This window comes from Xenia sp. Carnegie-2017, unplaced genomic scaffold (genome assembly GCF_021976095.1).
Source record: "Xenia sp. Carnegie-2017 unplaced genomic scaffold, XeniaSp_v1 HiC_scaffold_13, whole genome shotgun sequence".
Taxonomy (NCBI): domain Eukaryota; kingdom Metazoa; phylum Cnidaria; class Anthozoa; order Malacalcyonacea; family Xeniidae; genus Xenia; species Xenia sp. Carnegie-2017.
Genome location: NW_025813436.1, coordinates 4,715,741 through 4,739,047, shown reverse-complemented (window position 1 = coordinate 4,739,047; position 23,307 = coordinate 4,715,741). Strand labels below are relative to the sequence as shown.

Genomic DNA, 23,307 nt, shown 5'->3' with positions numbered 1-23,307 from the left:
TTTTACGTTGACGTTTCCTTTAATTCTCTCTTAAATTGAACAGTGTAAGCACGTCTCACATCTGCCGATAAGCGCGACAACGACGTCGTTGGCGTATGATTGATTGAAAAAATACAATATGACAATATGCATTCGATAAAAAGCGGACCCAAGACGTTCACGTACGCGGACGCAAAACACAAATAAAATGCTTTTAGTCCGTTGCATGTGCCTTATCGTATTAAGATGAGACATGAGCATGAGATATTCCTTCCCCGATTCGGCATAATTTTCTTAGACAAAAAGAGAATCTATTTGGGTGTTATCATATAGTTTAATCATTAACAAATTTGGTATTGATACGCAAATCTCTTTTTTGAAGTTTGACTTAAAAGCATTGCAAGCAAAAGGTCACCTCAAAGTAAGTTTTCAAAAAGAAGTATGGAAGATGAACATGACTATTAAATATACAATTTCAAAACTCTTCACATATTTTGGGTTCATTGCCTATTCATTTCTGCATAATTAAGTCTTTCAAAATTTAGCTGTAAATATCATCGTTACAATCATTAAAATCACAGCTGCACGAAGCTGTTTCGAGTTTGCTTCTATACCTATGTGTCGCTTAAAAAGCATCATTTTAGTTTGGTTTTATTTTAGCTTTTCAATGTTTATTTCTAGGACGTAGGAATAAGAGTATTTTACAAACGGACTAAAAGCATTTTATTCGCGCGTTTTGCGTCCGCCGTCCGCGTCCGTCGTCCGCGCCCGCGTCCGTCGTCCGGGTCCGCTTTTTATCTACACCCTATGACAATATGCATTCGCAAAACTTTAATTTCCAAGATTTTCGTTCACGTAGCGTAATGTTCTGAACTCTGCAGAACTAACACACGTTTTAATGAAACGGGGGGGGAGTAAAAACGCCTCATTTCTACACACTTTCCGAGTACATAGGATACTTTGTCCGATTGGGCTCTTTTCCTCATATGCCCGTCTTTTATGAATCCTAATAATGAGCGTGCGAGAATAGAAGACGATGCAATTTAATTATGACGTCACATCCTTAAACTTTAATCATGTGACCAAAACTCGATGGTGAAGGACGCAAAAGCAATAAAACAGAGAGTTTCCCTGTCCTTCAAAATTTGCATTGGAAAACGGGCGCTGTGGCTTTTGCAGAGCCTCAAGATTGCTTCTAAAAAGCAACGCCTTATGGACAGCGATGAGGACGACGAAGACGAGAAGGCTGACGACAGTAAAGGTTTGAGCCCCGATCAAGATGAAGGTTTTGACTCGAACTATGATATGCCGTGCTTTGCAAGTGTCGCAGACGATTTTACATACGAGGTCTTGACGCCAGACACTATCGTTTCCTACATGAACACAACGATTGACGACGTAAATAACGTCATCGAGGTTGGTTCTGCTGTTGTAAACTATCGCCATTGACGAGGGCGAATGAATTAAGTTTTATAATTTTATTATGATTACATTATGTATTTTCCTCGGGGTTGTTTGAATGATGCAAATTCGGGCAAACTATTGTATAACATCATACCGTTCGATTTCCAGTCATGAACTTCTATTCCGCGGCTCGACGCGAAAATTCTTGGTCACCAAAAAATGAGAAATATGTTGTGTTTATGTTTCAATAATTTTATGAATATTTGTTGTTTGTACTGTATACAAAGTGATCTCTTTGGACTGTACGGACATTAATCGTGCCTATAGATCGTTATTTCGATGTACATTTTTGTGGTTGAAACCGTCAAGCGATTAGATTGGGAAAAGCAATTCAGAGCTGACAAAATTCACTGTTTTACTCTTTTGTTACGAATGGTTTAAAATCGTTATTTGCATGTTATTGTCGATTTCAGTTAACTTTTCAATTGGCGGTTGCCAAGTTACTTTCTAATGTTGCCAACTACATTTCCAAATATGGAATATTCGTTATGAACTTGTCAACTTGAGTTGACAAGTTGTGTACTTGAGTACTGAAGTTGTGAACTTGAGTACTGAAGTTGGGAACTTCAGTACTGACGTTGTGAACTAAAGTTGCGAAGTGCAAGCAAACACGAAAGGTCTTTGTACCCTGTAGACATTTGGCAATGAATCCGTTCAGTAAGCAAGGAAAAGCTTTAGCAATTCTAATCCGTTTGACGGCCCTCTTAGAGTGTTATAATGCGATACGCCGTTTACATTATGTAAAAAATTTACAGTAAATGTGGCACTAGAAGAGCATCGTTGGATTTTAAATGCAGGAGTACCCTGCATACTGTGCCCTCGACGTCTGTTGCCACTCGTAACAACTACAGGCGACTCATCAAAGAAATGCATACGGTTGCAATCAATCAATGAAATATTTGCTACGTAAGCTTCTAACTTCTCCATAACGTCCGGCCGTTCTGTCTCTCGAGGAATTTGACTTATTATCTTGTAAGAGTAACCAAGATCTTTATTCAAAATTCTACTAATGGATGACCTCTAGGTATGTTTGCTGGAAGGCAAACTTGATATTTTCTAGGTGTTGCTGAATCTCTTTGCGTAAATAGATGGTTTATTAATTTTAGATATTCAGCGTATGCAATAACGTCATTTGTACGCGTGGTTCGAACATCACGTTCGCCCTGGCGAGGTGCAATAGAACGAGTGTCACCCATAGATCTATTATATTTGATATAGTCTTATACGGTAGATTTAGTTGTTTCAAAATGTTTGTCAAACGCTGGTTATTTAACCACCTTCAAGTATTTCATTTCTACTTTCTATTGTAAAGCTTTTCCTTGCTTATTGAACGGATTCATTGCCAAATGTCTACAGGGTACAAAGACCTTTCGTGTTTGCTAGTACTTCGCAACTTTAGTTCACAACTTCAGTACTAAAGTTCCCAACTTCAGTACTCAAGTTCACAACTTCAGTACTCAATTACACAACTTGTCAACTCAAGTTGACAAGTTCATAACGAATATTCCATATTTGGAAATGTAGTTGGCAACATTAGAAAGTAACTTGGCAACCGCCATTTGAAAAGTTAACTGAAATCGACAATAATGATGCAAACGTGATTGCAGTAGACAGGCCTTCATGTTTTAGCCGCGGGGTGTGTTATATTGCTGTTTGGGAACAAATGATTGCATGGCAGATGGCCCAAGGCCTTGTTGCCGGTCAATTCCCGGTTGATTTTTTCTCAAACATGAACGAACCAGTTTCTATTTGGGCTTCCTTTCCATAGTTACAATGTTCTTGTATGCAATTTCAAAATTGCTGTAGAGAAGGGCTTTGTCTCTGAGGCATTTATCTTTGACTGCAAATGTCAATGAGCAATGTGGAAACATTTTCAATTTTTGTGAAGTGCGAAGTCACTTAGTCAGGAACTGCTAAAGATTGAAATCTGGGGGGCTCGTATTCATTTATTCATAAGCTGATAATTTGTAATCACGATTCATTTTAACAGGAATTATAAAATAAGAACAATATAATGTGTGCAGTGATTGGTCAACAGATTGCATTAGCCTGTGCAAATGTGGGAAATCGATCTGAGCTCAATAAATTACACAATGAAGGAAAATTTGCAAATCAGTTGTGAGGAATAAAACATTTCAGTAATTTTTACAATGTTTGGAAATCATTCCGATGCAATTTGAAATCTTGTGCAACAACGAAATCTTGTATACATCGACTCGAACCTTGGTGTCATGAATTTTAGTTGAAATTTTATTCACCAGAGTTTTGTTTATTTTCAGCTGTCGAGACCGGTTGCCAGGATACTCCTTAGTCATTTCAAATGGGATAAAGAAAAGTTACTTGAAAGGTACATACTCTGTGATAAGCATCACGATCATGATCTGTATTAGTTTACTTTAATTGTGCAAGGACTTAATGCTGTTGAAGTCGGACATCTTTCGATGTTTTTTTGCATTTCTTTGCCAAATGAAACAGGCATGAAATGTTCGTAGTTTTCCGCAGAAAAATCATCCCGCTTCATCACTTCCTTTTGAAAAATAAAAACATCCAGACAACCACATGACTAGCTATCTTGCATCGACAATAAACATGAGTAATTTAGTTTTAATTTCTCGGTAAGCTAGAAATTTTTATAAAATGCATATCGGTGCTAGAGGAAAATTGATGATTGGTTAGGGGGGGTGGCTTATATTCTAGTATGCATGTTATAGTACATAGAAAACAAGGGACTTTATATGGTAAATTATGCATGTATGTATATATGAGCCACCACCCCCCCATCTCAGCCAGTGGTACTTCATTCAAATGGTCAATGTTGAGTTTATTTATATCCAGTATAATAATCTTTTGGAAGGCATAACACCTTAAGCTGTTCGCAAGATTTAAAGTGCCCCTTTTGGCAAAAAAATTTTATTGCAATATTAAATTTAGGTGTGATTTTCAACGTATCGGTGAAAAAAGTTTTTAAGTTTGTCAAATCGTTCCATTTTTATTGCTATTTAAAGTTAGCAAAAATGTTTCTTTTAATGGAGCTTGTCCGTCGTTCGAAAAGTCTGGAACGACTTACCTTTGTGACGTCATGCGAGGGATTCCTCAATACATGATATATATATCGACTACCTTGGATGACGTCAGAATTTGGCTAGACCCAGACCCCACGCCATGACGGACAAGATCCATTGAAAGGCAACTTTAAACCTCCACAACAAGAAGACAATTTGACCAAATTGAAAATTTTTTTTCACCGATACGTTAGATATTCACCAAGTTTTCATATCGCTAATGGAAGTTTTTGCTGATAGGGGTACTTTAAAGCAAATATGTTTGTAGATGTAGATCGTCCAGGTTAGTAGGGTCCTGAGAAGGACGGCTGTTGTTGATTTTGACCGACGTTTGCACAACCTTAGCAGCGGTCATCTTCTGAGTCAGGTGACTTGACTCAGAAGATGATTACAGCTGAGGTTTTCGAAACGTCGATCAGCATCAACAGCAACAGTCTTTCTCAGTAGGTAAGGTACTTTACTAACCTTGGGGACGATCCACATCTACAAACATTTAACGATACTTCCGGGCTCAGACAATTTACTTTATATAGCAAATACGTTTAAAAACTGCCAAATACATTGCTAGTATCTTAGTCAACAAACTTAGTTTTTTTTGACTCTAAGGTGTTATCAACGCCTCGTATCCCATCCTTAGATTTGCTAGAGTTTACTACATAAGTGCCTTGGGCGTTTATTAGGTCGTTGACCGTACTACACGAAACAAGTAATCATTCAGTACTGCTGTTTTCAAGATCTTGACAAACACTATTTGAGTTGAGTAAAAGGTGTTTACCGTGCTTGCGCATGGAGTTCACAAGTTCACCCAAATGTCTCATGCAAACCGAGGAGACCTTTGGGTGAACTTGTGAGCAGATCAGTGCAAGCCCGAGACCGAAGGTCGAGAGTTCTCACAAACGTCTCCAAGGTTTGCATAAGCCAGTGCTAACTCGAAAAACATCTTTTATTTCTTGCATAAAATAACAATAATGCGAAACAGATAAATTCAAAACAGATGTTTTTTAATTTTTCCTTTAGCATGTATTTATGATTGATTTTACAATTCTCTTTGATTGATTTAATCGTTTGAGCTCAGATCGATTTGCGCAGGCTTGTGCCAACTCGACTATAGACCAATCAGCGCACGCTTTTTATTGTTATTTTGTAGGTTCTACTGTGGTGATCAAGAAACGTTGTTCCGCGAGGCACATTTAGTAAATCCGATGTCCCAAACAAGTGCAAGCACGGCACATAAACGTTCCTCGCGCTCCAATTCAGTGTCCACAGGCCCCATCGCGTGCGATATCTGCCTAGAAATGTCTTCTCTGGTTTGTGTGTGTTTTTTATCGGAGGGGCATTTGATGATGTCACTCTTGTGACTTTGCAATACGGGAGGGCGTGTGTGTGGGTGGGGACTGACACCTCCCAGGGGTTGAAATATAAGCTGCATTTGACTAAGTTAAAAACACGACTGTCAGATGTTGGGAATCTAGGTAGTCGCACCTACTGCAGACTATGGTGAAAAGAACATGAGCACAGTGGCGTAGCCCGCGTATCCATTGGATAGGACAAATTTTCAAATTTGTAAAAAACGCTATCCAGGCTTTGTGCAACCGGGCCCCGTTGTGTAAATATTTAGGTGTGCTCTCGCTGTAAAACAACAGATTTCTAAAGAAATTAATAATGCCAATGATCTGAAATTTAAATCGCATTAACTAATTTGCGGGCTGGATACGTCACTGCTTACGCACGTAAGAAAAGTGTGAAATTTTGATTTCTCCCGTAGCATTTTGCAACATTAACCAACCATGATTTTCGAGCATTTAGGCTTGAATAAATAACGTGAAAGAATAAGTACAGCTAGTTTGTACCACTGTATTTAAACTTATTAAGGCTGACTGCAATTGTTTTCGGCTTCCTGCAAAAGCAAAACAATTATACGGGTATCCGAGAAATTCCTTATCTTGCTTACTTGACCTTAGCATATTTTCATACGTATTCCATTGAAAATTTGATTTTAATGCATGTTCAACTTTCTGATCATCCGGGGGGTTTGCTCAAATTTGCAGGGGTATGCAAAAATTCCCGGGCTGTGCATGTGCTTCTGCACGTCATTGTGAACTGTGCATTTCGTCTATATTTATTTTGATCTTTCAAAATGTCTATTCAGAATCAAATTGCTTGATGATTTGTTGTTTTAATCAACCGTTCCCGCTAAGTAGGTGATTGCTAACCCAGTATACATTTAACGTTAAACCATTATAGGTATATATAATAGTTTACACCGCAACGAGACTGACAAGCCGTAGAAAATGTCACTCAACGCTTGAGGGACCGCCGCATGCATTATGACCATATATCTTTGTGGATGTTTTTGAAGACTGTAAATGATTTAAAAACTTTAATGCGCAACGTACTCCCACAAGGAACCGACCAATTACCGCCGACAATTTGAAATTAAACTGTTGTATTTTCTTTTGCCGTATAGCTAAGCTTCGAAGGTCTTGAATGCGGTCATAAATTCTGCCTACGTTGCTGGAAGGAATATTTGACGTCGAAAATTATGGACGAACAAAAAGAGGTAGGTACGCATGTGAGTAAAGTGGGATCGCTGCGACATAACGTGTTCGGTCTAAATGTGTCAGCGGTGTGTGTCAGCCTGCCCGCTAATGTTGGTCCTGTTATGTAAATTTCAGAATATTATAATTATTCATTTCTTTGGAAGTCTGTTGTTTTTGCAGTGAGCGAAAACAGAAAATTTTGCACAGCAGCACCAAGTTTGCAGGCTGGCCACTCCAGTGTGACCAGAGAGTGTTTTCGATGGCCGCCATGTTGCTAGGGAAACTCGTCTAGTGGAAAGAATTATGTTGATTTCATGACGCCGAACTGTCCATGTATGAATGTGAATTATAAAATTTGAAGGCTTACTGCGATGTCTGATTTTTCCAGTTGTTGCATGTCCTCTCCCTCTCCCTCTTATCTAATATTGTTGAAATTTTTAAATAGTATTTAAGTTACAACTTACAAATGCTTGAAAACTTTCAAAGCAGAAGTGTGGAGAACGACTCGTACGTTTGTTTTTATTAAGCAAGAGTACGGACAGTCAACTCAAAATTGACTGTACGCACGAACACGATTCGATTGTGTTCATTCTCAAAGTGCAAAGATAGTAGCTGATACTGTTTCGCTTCGTGTGCGCGACAACGTTCCAACAGAAGTCATAAGAACAATAATATGCTGCGCAAGCCTACAAAATACAGATACAAAAGTAGCTATAAAAAATAAACAATAGAATCATTTCACTGTGCAACTCAGTCAGAGTACAGTCAGTATACAGTAGAGCCACTCCATTGAATTTTTTCATGTGTTACGCATATCTTAATACGCGTGTGATTACCATTGTGGCAGCTAGTAAATTGCTTTTTTTGACCAATAGGAAATGTTCTGGCAGTAGTCAAATTAAATATACACCATACGATGTGGACCTACTGTATATTTCCTCTACTGTGATGACCAATAAGAAATGGTCAGGCAGTAATGAGGTTAAATATACAGCAGTCAGTTGTACACGATGTGGACATACTGTATATTTCCTCTACTGTGATGACCAATAAGAAATGGTCAGGCAGTAATGATGTTAAATATACAGCAGTCAGTTGTACACGATGTGGACCTACTGTATATTTCCTCTACTGTGATGACCAATAGGAAATGGTCAGGCAGTAATGATGTTAAATATACAGCAGTCAGTTGAACACGATGTGGACCTACTGTATATTTCCTCTACTGTGATGACCAATAGGAAATGGTCAGGCAGTAATGATGTTAAATATACAGCAGTCAGTTGAACACGATGTGGACCTACTGTATATTTCCTCTACTGTGATGACCAATAGGAAATGGCCAAGCAGTAATGATGTTAAATATACAGCAGTCAGTTGCACACGATGTGGACTGTGCATTGTTTGACATTTCATCTTTCGCATGGGTCAAAAAATCCGATTTATCGTCTGTCGTTATGATAGTCTCCCAGGAAGAATCAATGGAATTTATGTCTTGCGTACAAATGTCTCGTGTCGAACACAATTTGGCCTTTCAATTTTTTAAAGTTTCGTGTAAAATATCAGATTTCAAAACTGTTAACGTGATTGCAACCCTTCTCGGGAAAGTGACTTGCGAACGTGAGTACATCCACAATTTGGATCTGTTGTGAAAGGGGGGGAAGTCACTTAGGACATGCCAAAAAAAGTAACTTATACAGCTGTCAATTTAAAAGAAAGGGGGCGTATTTGCGCTCTCCCCCCCCACCCTTGGTGGCGAGTAGTTGAAGTCTGACCGCTAACTCCATTTTCTTCTCTTGCAGAATATTGCTTGTCCGGCAGTAAATTGTGATATTTTAGCGAATGAAACTTTTGTAGGGTATGTTGGACTATGTTTATTGATTTTGATCTTAATGATATTGTGGATGAAACGACTATGACACGCTTCCCCAAGTTATCCGCGGGGGAGCGTGTCATAGTTTTGCCAAAGGCGATTAGGTGATGATGGTGACAAGGATATTGAAAAAAGATGTTAAAATCAACTTAAGTAGCAATGACGAATATTCTACTCTATTTACTCCTATTGCTCCATCTTAATCTTCCCATCCCCAACCAGGTCGCACCGTATCCATTATGATACCATGCCGTCCCTTGTGCTACCTACGCGCTAATTATGGCAGCATCACCCCAGTTTATACTATTGTCGAATCATTTACGTCGTTCTTCTTTTGTAGAAGAATTTTGAGTGATCAAATAGTGAAAAGAAAGTATCATCATCTCATAGCAAAAAGTTTTGTTGTTGTAAGTAATGTCTCCTCTTACTTTGTTTCATTGTGTTGACTTTGAACAACTAACGACGAAAACAGTCTTTACACCCCCCAAAATGCATACTTTATAAAATGTCTTGGTGTAGAAAGTGTTGAATAAACAACAGAGAACAAGAACTGTGTTTACACTACCTAGAATATAAACTAAGATAACGTGTGTCAGTGTAGGTGGTGATGAATGAACAACAGAGAACAAAAACAGTCTTTACACTATCTAAAATATAAACTAAGATAACATGTGTCAGTGTAGGTGGTGATCAATGAACAAGAGAGAACGAGAACAGTCTTTACACTACCTAAAATATAAACTAAGATAACATGTGTCAGTGTAGGTGGTGATCAATGAACAAGAGAGAACGAGAACAGTCTTTACACTACCTAAAATATAAACTAAGATAACATGTGTCAGTGTAGGTAATGATGAATGAACAACAGAGAACAAAAACAGTCTTTACACTATCTAAAATATAAACTAAGATAACGTGTGTCAGTGTAGGTAGTGATGAATGAACAACAGAAAACAAGAACAGTCTTTACACTATCTAAAATATAAACTAAGATGACGTGTGTCGGTGTATGTAGTGATGAATGAACAACGGAGACCGCGAACTGTCTTTACACAAACAGGCGATTCTTTTTGTTTAGAATAACCGTTTAATAAAATGGTGTCGAGCACCTGATTGTATGAATGCTGTAAAAGCAAGCTACACGGGACAAAATGCAGTGACGTGCTTATGTGGCCACGAATTTTGGTAAAGCTTATGAGAAATCAATCCAGCCTAAAGAAAATTATTTTCTTTCTTAGGCACTCTAAGTTTTTACTGCTATTTCAAACAGAGTTTGTTTGGTTTGTTGATCTTTTTTTCGTACATTATTTAGCTTTGGTTGCGGAGAGCCCATTCACGAACCGGTGAACTGTAGTGTAAGTTTATATGAGTTTAGACACAATAACAGGCAGCTCGCGAATGTTGGTCCTGCTATGTAAGTTTCAGGACATTGTAATCATTGATTTCTTTGGAAGTCTGTTGTTTTTGCAGTTAGCGAAAATAGAAAATTTTACACGGCAAGACCAAATTTGCAGGCTGGCCACTCCGGTGTGACCACAGAGTGTTTTCGCTGGCAGCCATGTTGGTAGAGAAACTGGTCTAAAGTGAAAAGAATTATGTTGATTTCATGCCATAAACTATCCGCATAACTGTAATGCTTAAGCTACTCCTAAGCTACCCATATGAAGCCAGACACGCGGTCAAATACACCGCATTGCAGCTTGTTTTTGAATGAACTTTTTTTGGCCGTGCGTGGAAGGATTGGGACTAGTCAATTTGCTAGCTTCAGGTTTTGACGGCAGCTTGCATTCCAGTTTCATTCAGTTCAGTGTTTCGTACTCTACTGAGCAGCAGATGTTTTAAATAATCTAAGAACATGGCCGCTTTGACGTCAGTTGATAACATACCATCACCGTGAATCTTATGCATTCTTTTGAAGTCATGTTAGTAATAAGTTGACCAAGCTTATTGCGAGTAATGTTTTTGGTGAAACACCTTAAACCATGTTTTTCATTTCTCAATTTAATAAGCATATCATGTAAAACAATATCTGTAAACCTTCCACTCACTGTCCTCATAACTGCCATCAACAGCAAACGTCGAAGCGAATCACGGAGTCCCGCGCTTGTGCCCGTATAGCTAGTTTAAAAAGTGAATGGTCTACTTATTTTTGATTATGGTGTTTCACTACAAACATTGCTCGCAATAAGCTTAGTCAACTTATTAACATGACATTTCTGAATAGCGAGTGTTGCATTATTCGTTGATTTTCTATTGAAGTTGTTGAAAAAATGGATGAAAAAGTGCAACGACAATAGCGAAACGGCGAATTGGATATCTGCGAACACGAAGGTAGATCGGAAAATTCTTATGCATTCGTTTATGCATGCACACCGTAAAATGTTCGTTTTTTAAACATTGGGTTGTGGCTTAACTGCGTACATACGTATGCCGAGGTTGGGCGATCGCTTTAAATATTTTTTGTAAAAATGGAGACTGCAATATCCATGCTTCGTGTTGTGCAAATATTGGACAAAAAAAATAAAATAAACGCAGTTTCTGAATTTGTTTCGAATGTCGGGATGGGCTCTTTTCACGTTCCCATTGTATTACCACTTTATTTCCACTGTATTTTTATTGTATTTCCACTTTATTTCCACGGTATTTCCACTGTATTTCCACTGTATTTTTATTGTATTTCCACTGTATTTCTACTGTATTTCCACTGTATTTCCACTGTATATCCACTATATTTCTACTGTATTTCCACTTTATTTCTGCTGAATCAAAACAAGACGAGAAGTAAACTGTAAATTTTCGACTTTATTTCAAAGTCATCCTCAGACAGCAAGGAAATGCAGTGGGTGACTTGCGGTATACTTGCTGTCTGAGGATGACTTTGAAATAAAGTCGAAAATTTACAGTTTACTTCTCGTCTTGTTTGATTCATATTTTTATTTATATTCATATTTATTTCATATTCTTGTTTTGATTCATATTTTGCAATCTCAAGATGTCTTGCTTCTTCGGAATTTGTTTTATACTATACTTCTTTAAATTGTCGGCTGGTCATGGTTTTTGGTCTACTGTATTTCCATTGTACTTCCACTGTAAAGCCACTATATTTCTACTGTATTTCCACTATATTTCTACTGTATTTCCACTTTATTTCTACTGTATTTCTACTGTATTTCTACTGTCATGGTAGTAGTAACTTGACCAAGCTTATTGCGAGTAATGTTTTTGGTGAAACACCTTAAATCATGTTTTTCATTTCTCAATTTAATAAGCATATCATGTAAAACAATATCTGTAAACCTTCCACTCACTGTCCTCATAACTGCCATCAACAGCAAACGTCGAAGCGAATCACGGAGTCCCGCGCTTGTGACAATAGCGAAACGGCGAATTGGATATCTGCGAACACGAAGGTAGATCGGAAAATTCTTATGCATTCGTTTATGCACGCACACCGTAAAATGTTCGTTTTTTAAACATTGGGTTGTGGCTTAGCTGCGTACATACGTATGCCGAGGTTGAGCGATCTCTTTAAATATTTTTTGTAAAAATGGAGACTGCAATATCCATGCTTCGTGTTGTGCAAATATTGGATAAAAAAATGAAATAAACGCAGTTTCTGAATTTGTTTCGAATGTCGGGATGGGCTCTTTTCACGTTCCCATTGTATTTCCACTTTATTTCCACTGTATTTTTAATGTATTTCTACTGTATTTCTACTGTATATCCACTATATTTCTACTGTATTTCCACTGTATTTCTAATGTATTTCCACTGTATTTCTAATGTATTTCCACTGTATTTCTAATGTATTTCCACTGTATTTTTATTGTATTTCCACTTTATTTCCACTGTATTTTTAATGTATTTCTACTGTATTTCTACTGTATATCCACTATATTTCTACTGTATTTCCACTGTATTTCTAATGTATTTCCTTGCATTCTCAATGTATTCCATTGTATTTAATGTATTTCCACTGCATTTCTAATGTATTTCATTGTATTTCCATTGTATTCCACTGTATTTCATTGTATCTACTTCTATTCAATTGTATTTTTAATGTATTTCTAACTGTATTTCACTGTATATCCACTATATTCTCACTGTATTCCACGGTATTTCCAATGTATTTATGCATTTCATTGTATTTCCACTTTATTTCCACGGTATTCCACTGTATCTAACTGTATATCCACCATTTCACCGTATTTCACTGTATTCCACTTTATATCTACTGTATTTCTACTGTATTTCCACTGTATTTCTACTGTATTTCCACTGTATTTCCACTGTATTTCCACTGTATTTCCACTGTATTTCCACCATTGAGTTCTATAATAAGTAGAGCGGCTATCTCAAGCGCGGCCTTAGATATCTGATGACGCCAAAAAAATGGCGGATTTTGTCCTTTGCCGCTGAGATTTACCGGAATTGACCGCTTTTCTGAAAATTTCACAATTTCCCACTCCCTCCTGAGGAAAGAATGAGGAAAATGTATGTGTGTATTTGGGATTCGGCAAGCAATTTTTTGATGAAAATCAAGGTAAAAACCTTAAATTCATAACAGCGAGTCAACTGTGGTTGTAAGTTATCTGCTCCTACGAGGATGCATTTATAACTACTATTGACGAAAGAGCTATAATATATGTCGGCTACACATGTATGAATGCAGATGTGCGTCGTTTTCTTACCAGCGTCAAACTTGTTTGATCGATTAAACTCTTTAGTCTATGTTGTAAATTGTCATGTTATGTTATGTAGTGTGTGACTGTGTCATATTTTTGATACTAAGATATAAACTGTAAAATGTTAAGTCATATATTAATAGACAAATACGTATATAGTTACTAAACTGCGGTTTCAGTGGAAATCCTGTACGTAAATTCAAAATACTTAGGAACACTTTTTCTACCCAATGTGGCATTGCGGTAGGATGTAGGTAATGACGGTACTCTATAAACGGAATGGCGGGTTGCAAGTCATGCAAACGCCCAAAAATCAAATCCTAATAATTATAATATAAATAAGAGCTTGCAAGCGTTGGTTCGGCATTCGGAAAAACAGACGTTGTTAGAAGTACAAAAGTGATAAGTTGGAAGTCGTATCGCAGGAGGCGATAGCGTTTGAATAAGTTTCAAGTTTAAAGATTGACGGTTGGCCGTAATCTCAACGTTCAATAACATACGTGTCGCAAAGAACCAACGTTTGAACTCCGTATCATAAATCGTGCACAAACCACTGTAAATATCCTATCAAGTGTTAAATACAATTGTCAAAATACAGTCCCATCGTTCGAGTGAAGTCTCGAGAGCAGTGAACCAGCACTTCGCGCAGATTGTGCGAAAGTCTATAAAAAAAAGTATATCATAGTTCATCTCAACGGTTCACGAGAGAGAAGTTAGCTTATTTGTTATCATTGCTATTTTGCTTTTTTTCATGCAATGGGCTATGGCTTTTTTCGCCACAATTGTAGGATTTTTACTTGTTTCTTTAAAAAAGTACATATTAAATCTCTGGATATTTACGGATTTTCTGTAATTGAGTTTCATATGAAATTTCAAAAAGACTCAAGTCTGCATAGGTTTGGTAAATGAAAACAAACAATATTGTATAGAAATTACTTTAAGTAACCTTTTTGTGATGTTCTGAAGTGCAACTGCATCAAATACTTGTAAAGTTGTAGCACATTTTGATTTTGTTGTATTGATATATGAATTGGGCAAAATGCAAACAATCATCAAAACACTTATGCTTTCAATGGTGTTTATAATTCATTTGTAGTTTTAATACTTCTACCTTTCTTTTTCACTTTGTTTTGTTTTCCTATATTTGCAATAAAGTGCACTATAATTTGAATGATTAACACAGTTTTCACCTCAATAATAAATTTCATAAGCAGTTGGTAGTGCATTTTGTTCTCTGAGTATCCACATCTGGTGTTTTGTTCATACAAGAATGATGAAGTGCAAGTAGATATGTCATAGCAAGGCAATAAAACCAAATGAATTACATACCTATAGTGTACTTTTATGCTAGAAGCTTAAAAGCTTTTTAGAAATTAGAAAGTTATTGGATTATATTACCTCTATATCATCAATCTCATGATAAGAAAAAAGAAGCAAAAAATTTGTAGAAAAGCTTCGAAAAGTGAAAAACTTTTCTTTAAAAAAGCATACAATAATGCATGTTGTCAGCAAATAGAACATAACAAGCTCTGCTCCAAATCATGGGTACCGTTGGGGCTGATCATTTCTTTTTGATACTTACTCACAGAGCAAAATGTGTGCAGGGTCTTTTTTGCTTTAGGGAAACTATTTTGTAAATAAATGGGTAAATTTACGATTTCATGCATTAACAAATGACAGAAAAGTATGCAGAATTTTATAAACAAAACTAGGAAAACATCAGTATATTTGGCGTTCAAGTCAGTCTTACAAAATACGATCTTTAATATGTATTTTATGGCTTTTCAATGCGTTACGGACTCAATAAAACAAACAACTATCTCTCCTGTGAGAAGCGATATGTTCCTTTTTGTGGAAACTACGACATCCAACAACATCCGAAGTAACGATATCCATATTCCGTAATATCGTGTTTGTTTTTGAAAAAATTCTTTCTAATTTACTATAGACACCAGGGGGAGGTCGAGAATATTATTTTTCTGCAAAGCGATCATTTCAGCGGAAATACGTCCTTTGGCCGCCATTTTTTTGGCGTCCTCGCCCCAGTAAAGTTAGCCGCTCCAGTTATTATAGAACTCAATGATTTCCACTGTATTTTTATTGTATTTCCACTTTATTTCTACGGTATTTCCACTGTATTTCCACTGTATATCCACTATATTTCTACTGTATTTCCACTTTATTTCTAGTGTATTTCCACTGTATTTCTACTGTATTGTATAAAACAAATTCCGAAGAGAAGACATCTGAGAAATATGAATGTAACAAGATTTTAGTAAACTGTTCTTTCGACTTTATTTCAAAGTCATCCCCGCAGCAAGGAAATAAGTGGGTGACTCAAGTGTTACCATGTCTGAGGATGACTTTGAAATAAAGTCGAAAATTTACAGCTTACTTCGTCTTGTTTTGATTCATTTTGCAAATCTCAAGATGTCTTGTTTCTTCGAATTTGTTTTATTATAATTTTAAATCTGTCGTATTGTCATGGTTTTGCTCCCACTGTATCCACCTATTTCCACTGTATATCCACTATATTTCCACTGTATATCCACTATATTTCTACTGTATTTCCACTTTATTTCCACTGTATTTCCACTGTATTTCCACTGTATATCCATTATATTTCTACTGTATTTCCACTATATTTCTACTGTATTTCCACTTTATTTCCACTGTATTTCCACTGTATTTCTACTGTATTTCCACTTTATTTCTACTGTATTTCCACTATATTTCTACTCTATTTCCACTATATTTCTACTGTAATTCCACTTTATTTCTACTGTATTTCCACTTTATTTCTACTGTATTTCCACTTTATTTCTACTGTATTTCCACTCTATTTCCACTCTATTTCCACTCTATTTCCACTCTATTTCTACTGTATTTCTACTGTATTTCCACTGTATTTCCACTGTATTTCCAGTATATTTCCACTGTATTTCCACTTTATTTCTATTGTATTTCCACTGTATTTCCACTGTATTTCAACTACATTTTTTCCTTTTCAACAGGAATGTCCAAAATGTCAAGTAACGATCGAGAAAAATGGTGGATGTAATCATATGGTGTGTCGTAACAATAATTGTAAGGTAAAACGAATTCCTTATTTGCATTGCGCGAAAGAAGAAAAAACTTGAAAGCGGTTACTCTTTTCACCTTGCAAACTTTGAAAGCAAATAGTAATGCAAATTTTTCCATTTCTTGTGGGAAACATGCCATTCTCGAATACAAACGGTCATCGTTTCACCGCGTGCGATTATTAATGACGTCAATCAAACATTGTAAGAGCAGTGTTTTCAATCATTTAGGCAGACTTTTGCTGGGTGTGCCTTGGTCCTTGGGAACCTCATGGATCGAATTGGTAAGAGATCTGTTGTTAAGTCTTTTTCACTCGCTGTCCAACTGCATGTTTTGTTTCTCAAGAACGTACGAGCTTTTACTTTCGCGTGAGGATGTTTCCACTTTTTTTGAAAGAAATGAAATTTCGACAAAGCGGCCCGATGACGGACCCTAACTGTCTTCAAAGAATATGAAAGCTTAAAATGTCGATATCTTTCTCCAATCTTAGGTACAGTTGTAATCGTTACGACGAGAAAGACTCGCAAAATGCGAGAGAGGCACAAAACGTGAGTTATTCATTTTTTGCGATGAAGAATTTTCGTAGACTGGGAATTTTCACCAGCGGTGATATTTTCTACGACCGCCGTACGATTATTCAATTCCCGGTTTCCATTTCTTCATTTTTTCAGAAATCCAGATCGTCTCTCGAAAGATACCTTTTCTACTGTAATCGTTATATGAACCATATTCAAAGCGCAAAGCTGGAATTTGAGGTATTGTGAGATCGTGTTCGTTGTGCTCGTACAATCGGCCCATGATTAGCCAATCAAAATAGAGGCACGTGCACAGGTCGCAGCGAATCACAACAGTAGAATATGAAAGGCCGATGTAGAGAAATGCAAAGACATGTATGTTATTTACTGGCTGGGAGGTCCGCATGGAAAACATTTTCCCGAGTTTCAAAAGCGCCGAGGACGCTGGCCAAGAGATGTTTTTGAGACTGAGGGGAAATATTTTCTATATGGACCTACCTAGACAATGAATAACGGATATTTTTTTCTGCTAAAGGCAACAATCATATTTGTTTGTGCAGTCAGATTCAACAATGGTTGACAAGTAAACAATCAAAACTTTGCTATTCGTTTTATTTTGGAAAACATCAAACTCGCGTGAAATAGATTATTGCGATCAAAAGTTGCCGACAATTTCCTTTTTAAAACAAAACAAAAGGAAGCAACTCTTTTTTCAAGCATATTTAGCTATGGGATTCGGTCAAGAATTTAGCAACAGGTCCGGACTGCGGTCGGGTATCGTAAAATTCCGCCCGCTGTTACAGCCAATCAGATTGTTGGAAAGGTTAGGATGCCTACCGCTGTTTGATTTTAAAAAAGTAAGATATATTAAGATAGTGAGCCTGAACCATGGCCAGAAATTCTTTATTCCCAGTGATTTTTATACGGACGAAGCCATGAAGGAGTTACTCCTATTCATATACTTGGCGTATGTTTTTATAATGTATTTCGTGTTTCTGAAGCTTACCTTACTGCGTGAGCGGTTTGGGGGAAATGATTTTCAACTTGCGTTGCGCAAGCCTGCGATGTCGAGTTTTACACCAACCTGTACTTAGGTGTGTTTTCAGAGTCAGATGGCACAATGACGTCTATAGAAAATCGTTTATCTCTTCGCTACGAGTATTTTTTACCGACTAAACACGAATCTGTGGTGCACGATGAGCTGATAAAGAATTAAAATGGCCTTACGAGAGGGGTGTGCCAGAGGGGGTGTAGAGGGGTGTGCCACAAGGGGTGCAGAGGAATGTAAAAATTTTCATACAAAATACTAGTATACCGAACAGTCAAGCCTAAGCAATTGTGATTAATGTTTAATGGAGAACGAATAGAAAAATATAACCACTGAAGTCTAATCCAAACTTGAAGTCTAATCCAAACTTGAAGTCTAATCGAAACTTGTAGTCTAATGCAAACTTGAAGTCTAACCCAAACTTGAAGTCTAATCCAAACTTGAAGTCTAATCCAAACTTGAAGTCTAATCCAAACTTGAAGTCTAATCCAAACTTGAGAACCCCAGCTTTGAAAAACTATCGTGGATCCATCTGCGTGAAGACTAATCCTTCGTCGAGGTCCAAAGTCAGATGTGCAATGTTTTCGATACCAAAATATAATTTGACATCGATCTTCCCTGCTTGAAATCTAGAGTCTGAAAACTGGAGCAAGGGAACTCGAGTTGACCTGTTGTATTTGTGCTCTTCTAGCTCGATACGAAAGTGAAGTCAAAAATGAACGAAATGCAAAAATTTAACATGTCTGAGGTAGAGGTACAGTATGCTTCGGACTTTCGTCAAACCATAACTGCAGGGAAAGACTTCCTTATCGTGGTTTTATTTTTTTGATCAAACGCAGGTTCAATTTCTTAAGAAAGCTGTCAAAGTTCTTTCCCTGTGTCGTAACACGTTGAAGTATACCTACGTTTTTGCTTTCTACCTTCGAAAGAATAACCAGGCCGTGATATTTGAGGTACGTCGAAACATGCACGCAGGTAGAGAGTGTGTATGATAAATACGTACATTTGGGTACAGTAGATGTTTCCGCGAGTTGTCCATTTACTTCGCATATATATGCACGCAGGTAGAGAGTGTGTATGATCAATACGTACATTTGGGTACAATAGATGTTTCCGCGAGTTGTCCATTTACTTCGCATATATATGCACGCAGGTAGAGAGTGTGTATGATAAATACGTACATTTGGGTACAATAGACATTTCCGCGAGTTGTCCATTTACTTCGCATCTATATGCACGCAGGTAGAGAGTGTGTATGATAAATACGTACATTTGGGTACAATGGAGGGTGTGCTGAGCTGTCATTTCGTGTGAATGACGTTTTGGATTGTAATTTTGCTTCCCGAAGTAAACATGCTATTCGCACATTTTTAAAGAATTCTGCATTTCAAAGGATTTACATACAATGGCCTAAGTTCACGGACATCAGTAGGCTTAGCTTTAAACATCGCTTTTAACATAAAACCTGATTTTCGTCCGAGGTTTTTAGACTGCAAGTTAGGAAAATTTGAAGTTGCGAAATACGTTTGTTTACCAAAGGAGATGAAGGTGTGTCAAATGTTGTACATTTGTGAACGAAAGAGAGGGGGTCGCCAAATATTGTCGAAATATAATAAAAACAAGAGCACCCCTCCCTCCCACCCACTAATTAATTATTCCTGATGCATCACTTGTGCGTGTAATTTTTGAGTTTCTTTCATCAAATTTTTCTTCTTGGGGAGATGTTTCGAGCAATTCGAAAATTTCTTGTTTTTTCTTGCCGCTCGTTGTAGGACAATCAGAAAGATCTCGAAATGGCGACGGAGACGCTCTCGGAGTATCTGGAGCGCGATATCAGTTCGGAAAACCTTAGTTGTATAAAGCAAAAGGTCCAAGATAAGTACAGGTGAGAAGGACGTCTCCGATTGGACGAGAAGCAACCAATCACTCGAAACTACGGCTTAGCGGGTTTTTGTTAATCTTCAAAGATATTTCCATATCGATATCAATCTTTTAGCACCGAGAACTTTGTTTTAATTGGTCGACTTAAGTAGACATGTTTTGTAAATTTATGAACATTGTCATGATTCGTTTCTTCGGAAAGCTTTTGTTTTTACGGTCAGTGAATGAGGAAAGATTTTAGCCGAAGACGAGTAAACAAACAGGTCGGTCACGTTACTTGTTTGCATAAGACTGCGCAAACCTGTCTGATCGCAGTCGATTAACTCTTGAGACGGATGTTGCAGTGCAGCACGAATCACCAAACGAAATGTGCGCAAACTTTTGAAAAAGTCCGTCTCGAGAGGGTTTAATCATGTAAGGAGAATTTACTAAAGAATCGTGAATGCTTGTTAAATGGTAATGTTAAAACATGTGCTTTCGATTTATATGCTTCTGGATATTGTTGATTTATCAAAGATGTTTACTGTGTTTGAGCTGACTCATGCGAACCTTGGAGACGTTTGGGAGATCTCTCGAGCAGGTGCAAGTCTCGACATTCGCTCTCGGCTTGCACTGATCTGCTCTCGAGTTCTCCCAAAGGTCTTCTCGGTTTGCATTACCCAGTGCAAACACAGTAAACATCTTTTGTTTCTTAATTGAACTTCGAACAACAGAATAATCGCATACTTCTCATGAATTGCAGATATTGTGAGATGAGACGAAATGTCTTGCTGGATCACGTCAAGGAAGGATACGAGAGGGACTTTTGGATTTTCTAAGATATCCCCTAACATATGCTTGTATCCTTATGTGTATATATAAGTATATTTATTGATACTACGAAACGGAAAAACAGACTTAGAAATAACATACTCTGGTACAACCCACCATACAGCAAGAACGTCAGCACAAACATCGGCTTCAAATTCATTTCGCTAATTGACAAGCACTTTCCCATAGACCACAAACTCAGAAAACTATGTAACCGCAACACAATTAAAGTAAGTTACAGCTGCATGAACAATATGGAACATATTATTAATAACCATAACAAACGCATATTGAGAGAACCTGACAATACTAATGACACCATCAATGACAAAAATACACAAACTAAAACATGCAACTGCCGACAAAAACAAAACTGCCCACTTAACGGAAACTGCCTACAATCATCTGTCATCTACCAAGCCACTGTTAAACGTTTGGACACTAACACAACTGAGACCTACATCGGACTTACAGAAAACGAATTTAGGACTCGACACAGGAACCATACTATCTCTTTCCGCCACAAAAAACTAAGAAACTCCACCGAACTCAGCAAACACATCTGGACACAAAAAGACAACAACATCGCTCACGATATCTCATGGAACATCATCACTCACAGTAAACCGTACAACAGCGCCAACAAAAGATGCAACCTATACCTGAAAGAAAAATTCTTTATCACCTACCAACCACAACTATCATCACTCAACAAACGTAACGAACTTATCTCCTCTTGTCGCCATAGACACAAGGCACTTTTATCCAATTTGTAACAATACACTCAACATATTTTGTAATTCTTAGTTTTTACCCTAACTTCCTCTTGTATATATAATCTAGCACATGCTTTTGTATTCATTTAATATTATCCCCTGAAGAGTGAGAAATCACGAAACAGGCTTGTCGGGATGAAATTGTAGTTTTTGTGTATTTTCTTCTTCTTATCAATATTTACGCTCTGCTCTTAAACATCGAGCACTGTACTTACGGAGATTCAAACAAACAAAACTTCCTATAAGTATATTTATATATAAATGAGAGAGAAACGCTCGCGAATCCTGTTGATTGGCCGCATTGTGAGTGCAATCACAATCGGATCCTGTACGAAAAACTTGCTATCGTGCATATTTTGTTTTAAAAAAAAACATGTTTCTTGTCTTGACGATAGACTTGAATTGTTCGAATAGTTTAATCGTGTCAATAGTAACCCCCAGCTTGTGCGAGTCTGTTCATGGAGCGTGCACGATGTAAAGACTCCTGCGAGCGGTAGCAACCATTTTCTTTTGTATCATAATAAAAAGAACGAGAACATTGTTACGATGTGAAGATGAGTTTTTTAAGATGATAAAGATGCTTGCAGTTGTGGATATGGGGTTTACTTCAGAATAATAGCTTCTTGTAGATTCTAAGAACAACGTTCTTGGTTAGAAATTTCTAAAGAATATTTAAAGTGCCTATGCATCGAAAGTTTTGCTATCCGAGTAATACTTTTATTGAAGAGATATTTTAAAATGACAATGGACATTCTAAACCAGTTTATGCATATCACTTTTAATTTTTGAGATCTTGGGGCTCTTGCTTTGCCCGATTTATCTAACTTGTGACGTCACATTGCATAACGAGAACTAGAATTGTTAGGTATATTTACTGATGCTTTACTTAACAAGGACAGAGTTCCCTTTGTTGTGACGTGGTTGATGGTAGAAAATGTTGCCTCCTAGTATCAACCTAGAGTCAACAACAACAAAAACAGTCCTTCTCAGGACTTTATTAACCTGGACGATCATCATTTACAAACATATAACGATACTCCCGGGTTCAAACCATTTACTCTAAAACTAGAATACATTTATGAAACCAAGTTTCAAGATCAATCAGATCACTTGTAACTTGGACCTTCTACGTGGAATCCAGCTTCGTGGAATTTTTGGTCTGAAATGTACAAAACTCGAACTAAACAGGGTGTATCAAAAAAGAAGACATTTTGAAATCAGCCAATGGTTGAAATTTCATTGCGTAGTCGCTTACGAATCCCGCCGGTATGTTATTGATCAGACTTAACTTTCAGAAGGTATATTAAATTCCCAAGAACAGGAAAGATTTTGAGCTTGTAATATAAGATACGTAATACATACACACGTAGCCGACGATACTTACACAACACGTGGGCTTGTCATACTGGGTGTATAAAAAAAGACCTTCGGAAATAGACTTAACGGTATCAATCAATCAATATTTTTTTCTCTTATCAAAATCATCTATTTGCATTTCTAATAATGATTTCTAATACTAAAGAGCTAGAGATCTACAGGAAACCCTTATGGACTGTTTCTTTAGGTCACTAGTTAAATAGTGTAGCTAAACGA

The 23,307-nt window shown here is 37.2% G+C and overlaps 1 protein-coding gene across 6 annotated transcripts; it reads left to right on the top strand.

Moving 5' to 3' along the window:
- Positions 1 to 1,068: 1,068 nt before the first annotated feature.
- On the top strand, positions 1,069 to 22,258 carry LOC124453644 (E3 ubiquitin-protein ligase arih1-like). Of its 6 annotated transcripts, none has more exons than XM_047004449.1 (19): positions 1,069 to 1,395; positions 3,723 to 3,790; positions 5,653 to 5,812; positions 6,973 to 7,065; positions 8,848 to 8,903; positions 9,259 to 9,325; positions 9,997 to 10,103; positions 10,231 to 10,273; positions 11,178 to 11,249; positions 12,251 to 12,328; positions 16,618 to 16,695; positions 16,915 to 16,967; positions 17,175 to 17,232; positions 17,356 to 17,439; positions 18,939 to 19,001; positions 19,087 to 19,200; positions 20,020 to 20,132; positions 20,871 to 20,989; positions 21,960 to 22,258. In XM_047004449.1, exons 1-18 carry the CDS (start codon positions 1,072 to 1,074, stop codon positions 20,944 to 20,946), a joined length of 1,707 nt encoding a protein of 568 aa, XP_046860405.1. In that variant the 5' UTR covers positions 1,069 to 1,071; the 3' UTR covers positions 20,947 to 20,989; positions 21,960 to 22,258. The 6 variants fall into 6 exon arrangements, with proteins under 6 accessions (XP_046860405.1, XP_046860413.1, XP_046860422.1 ...); XM_047004457.1 differs by lacking the exon at positions 21,960 to 22,258 and adding an exon at positions 21,782 to 21,819 and having other exon boundaries at positions 20,871 to 20,967; XM_047004466.1 differs by lacking the exon at positions 21,960 to 22,258 and having other exon boundaries at positions 18,939 to 18,995; positions 20,871 to 21,020.
- Positions 22,259 to 23,307: the final 1,049 nt, after the last annotated feature.

What these genes read in the sequence shown, in the direction of transcription:
- LOC124453644 (XM_047004449.1), top strand. Translation starts at nt 1,072, where the DNA reads ATGGTGAAGGACGCAAAAGCAATAAAACAGAGAGTTTCCCTGTCCTTC. An exon ending in TAGCAAAAAGTTTTGTTGTT is followed by an intron (nt 9,326 to 9,996) that starts GTAAGTAATGTC and finishes CTTTTTGTTTAG; the next exon opens with AATAACCGTTTAATAAAATG. An exon ending in GAACCTCATGGATCGAATTG is followed by an intron (nt 16,968 to 17,174) that starts GTAAGAGATCTG and finishes CTCCAATCTTAG; the next exon opens with GTACAGTTGTAATCGTTACG.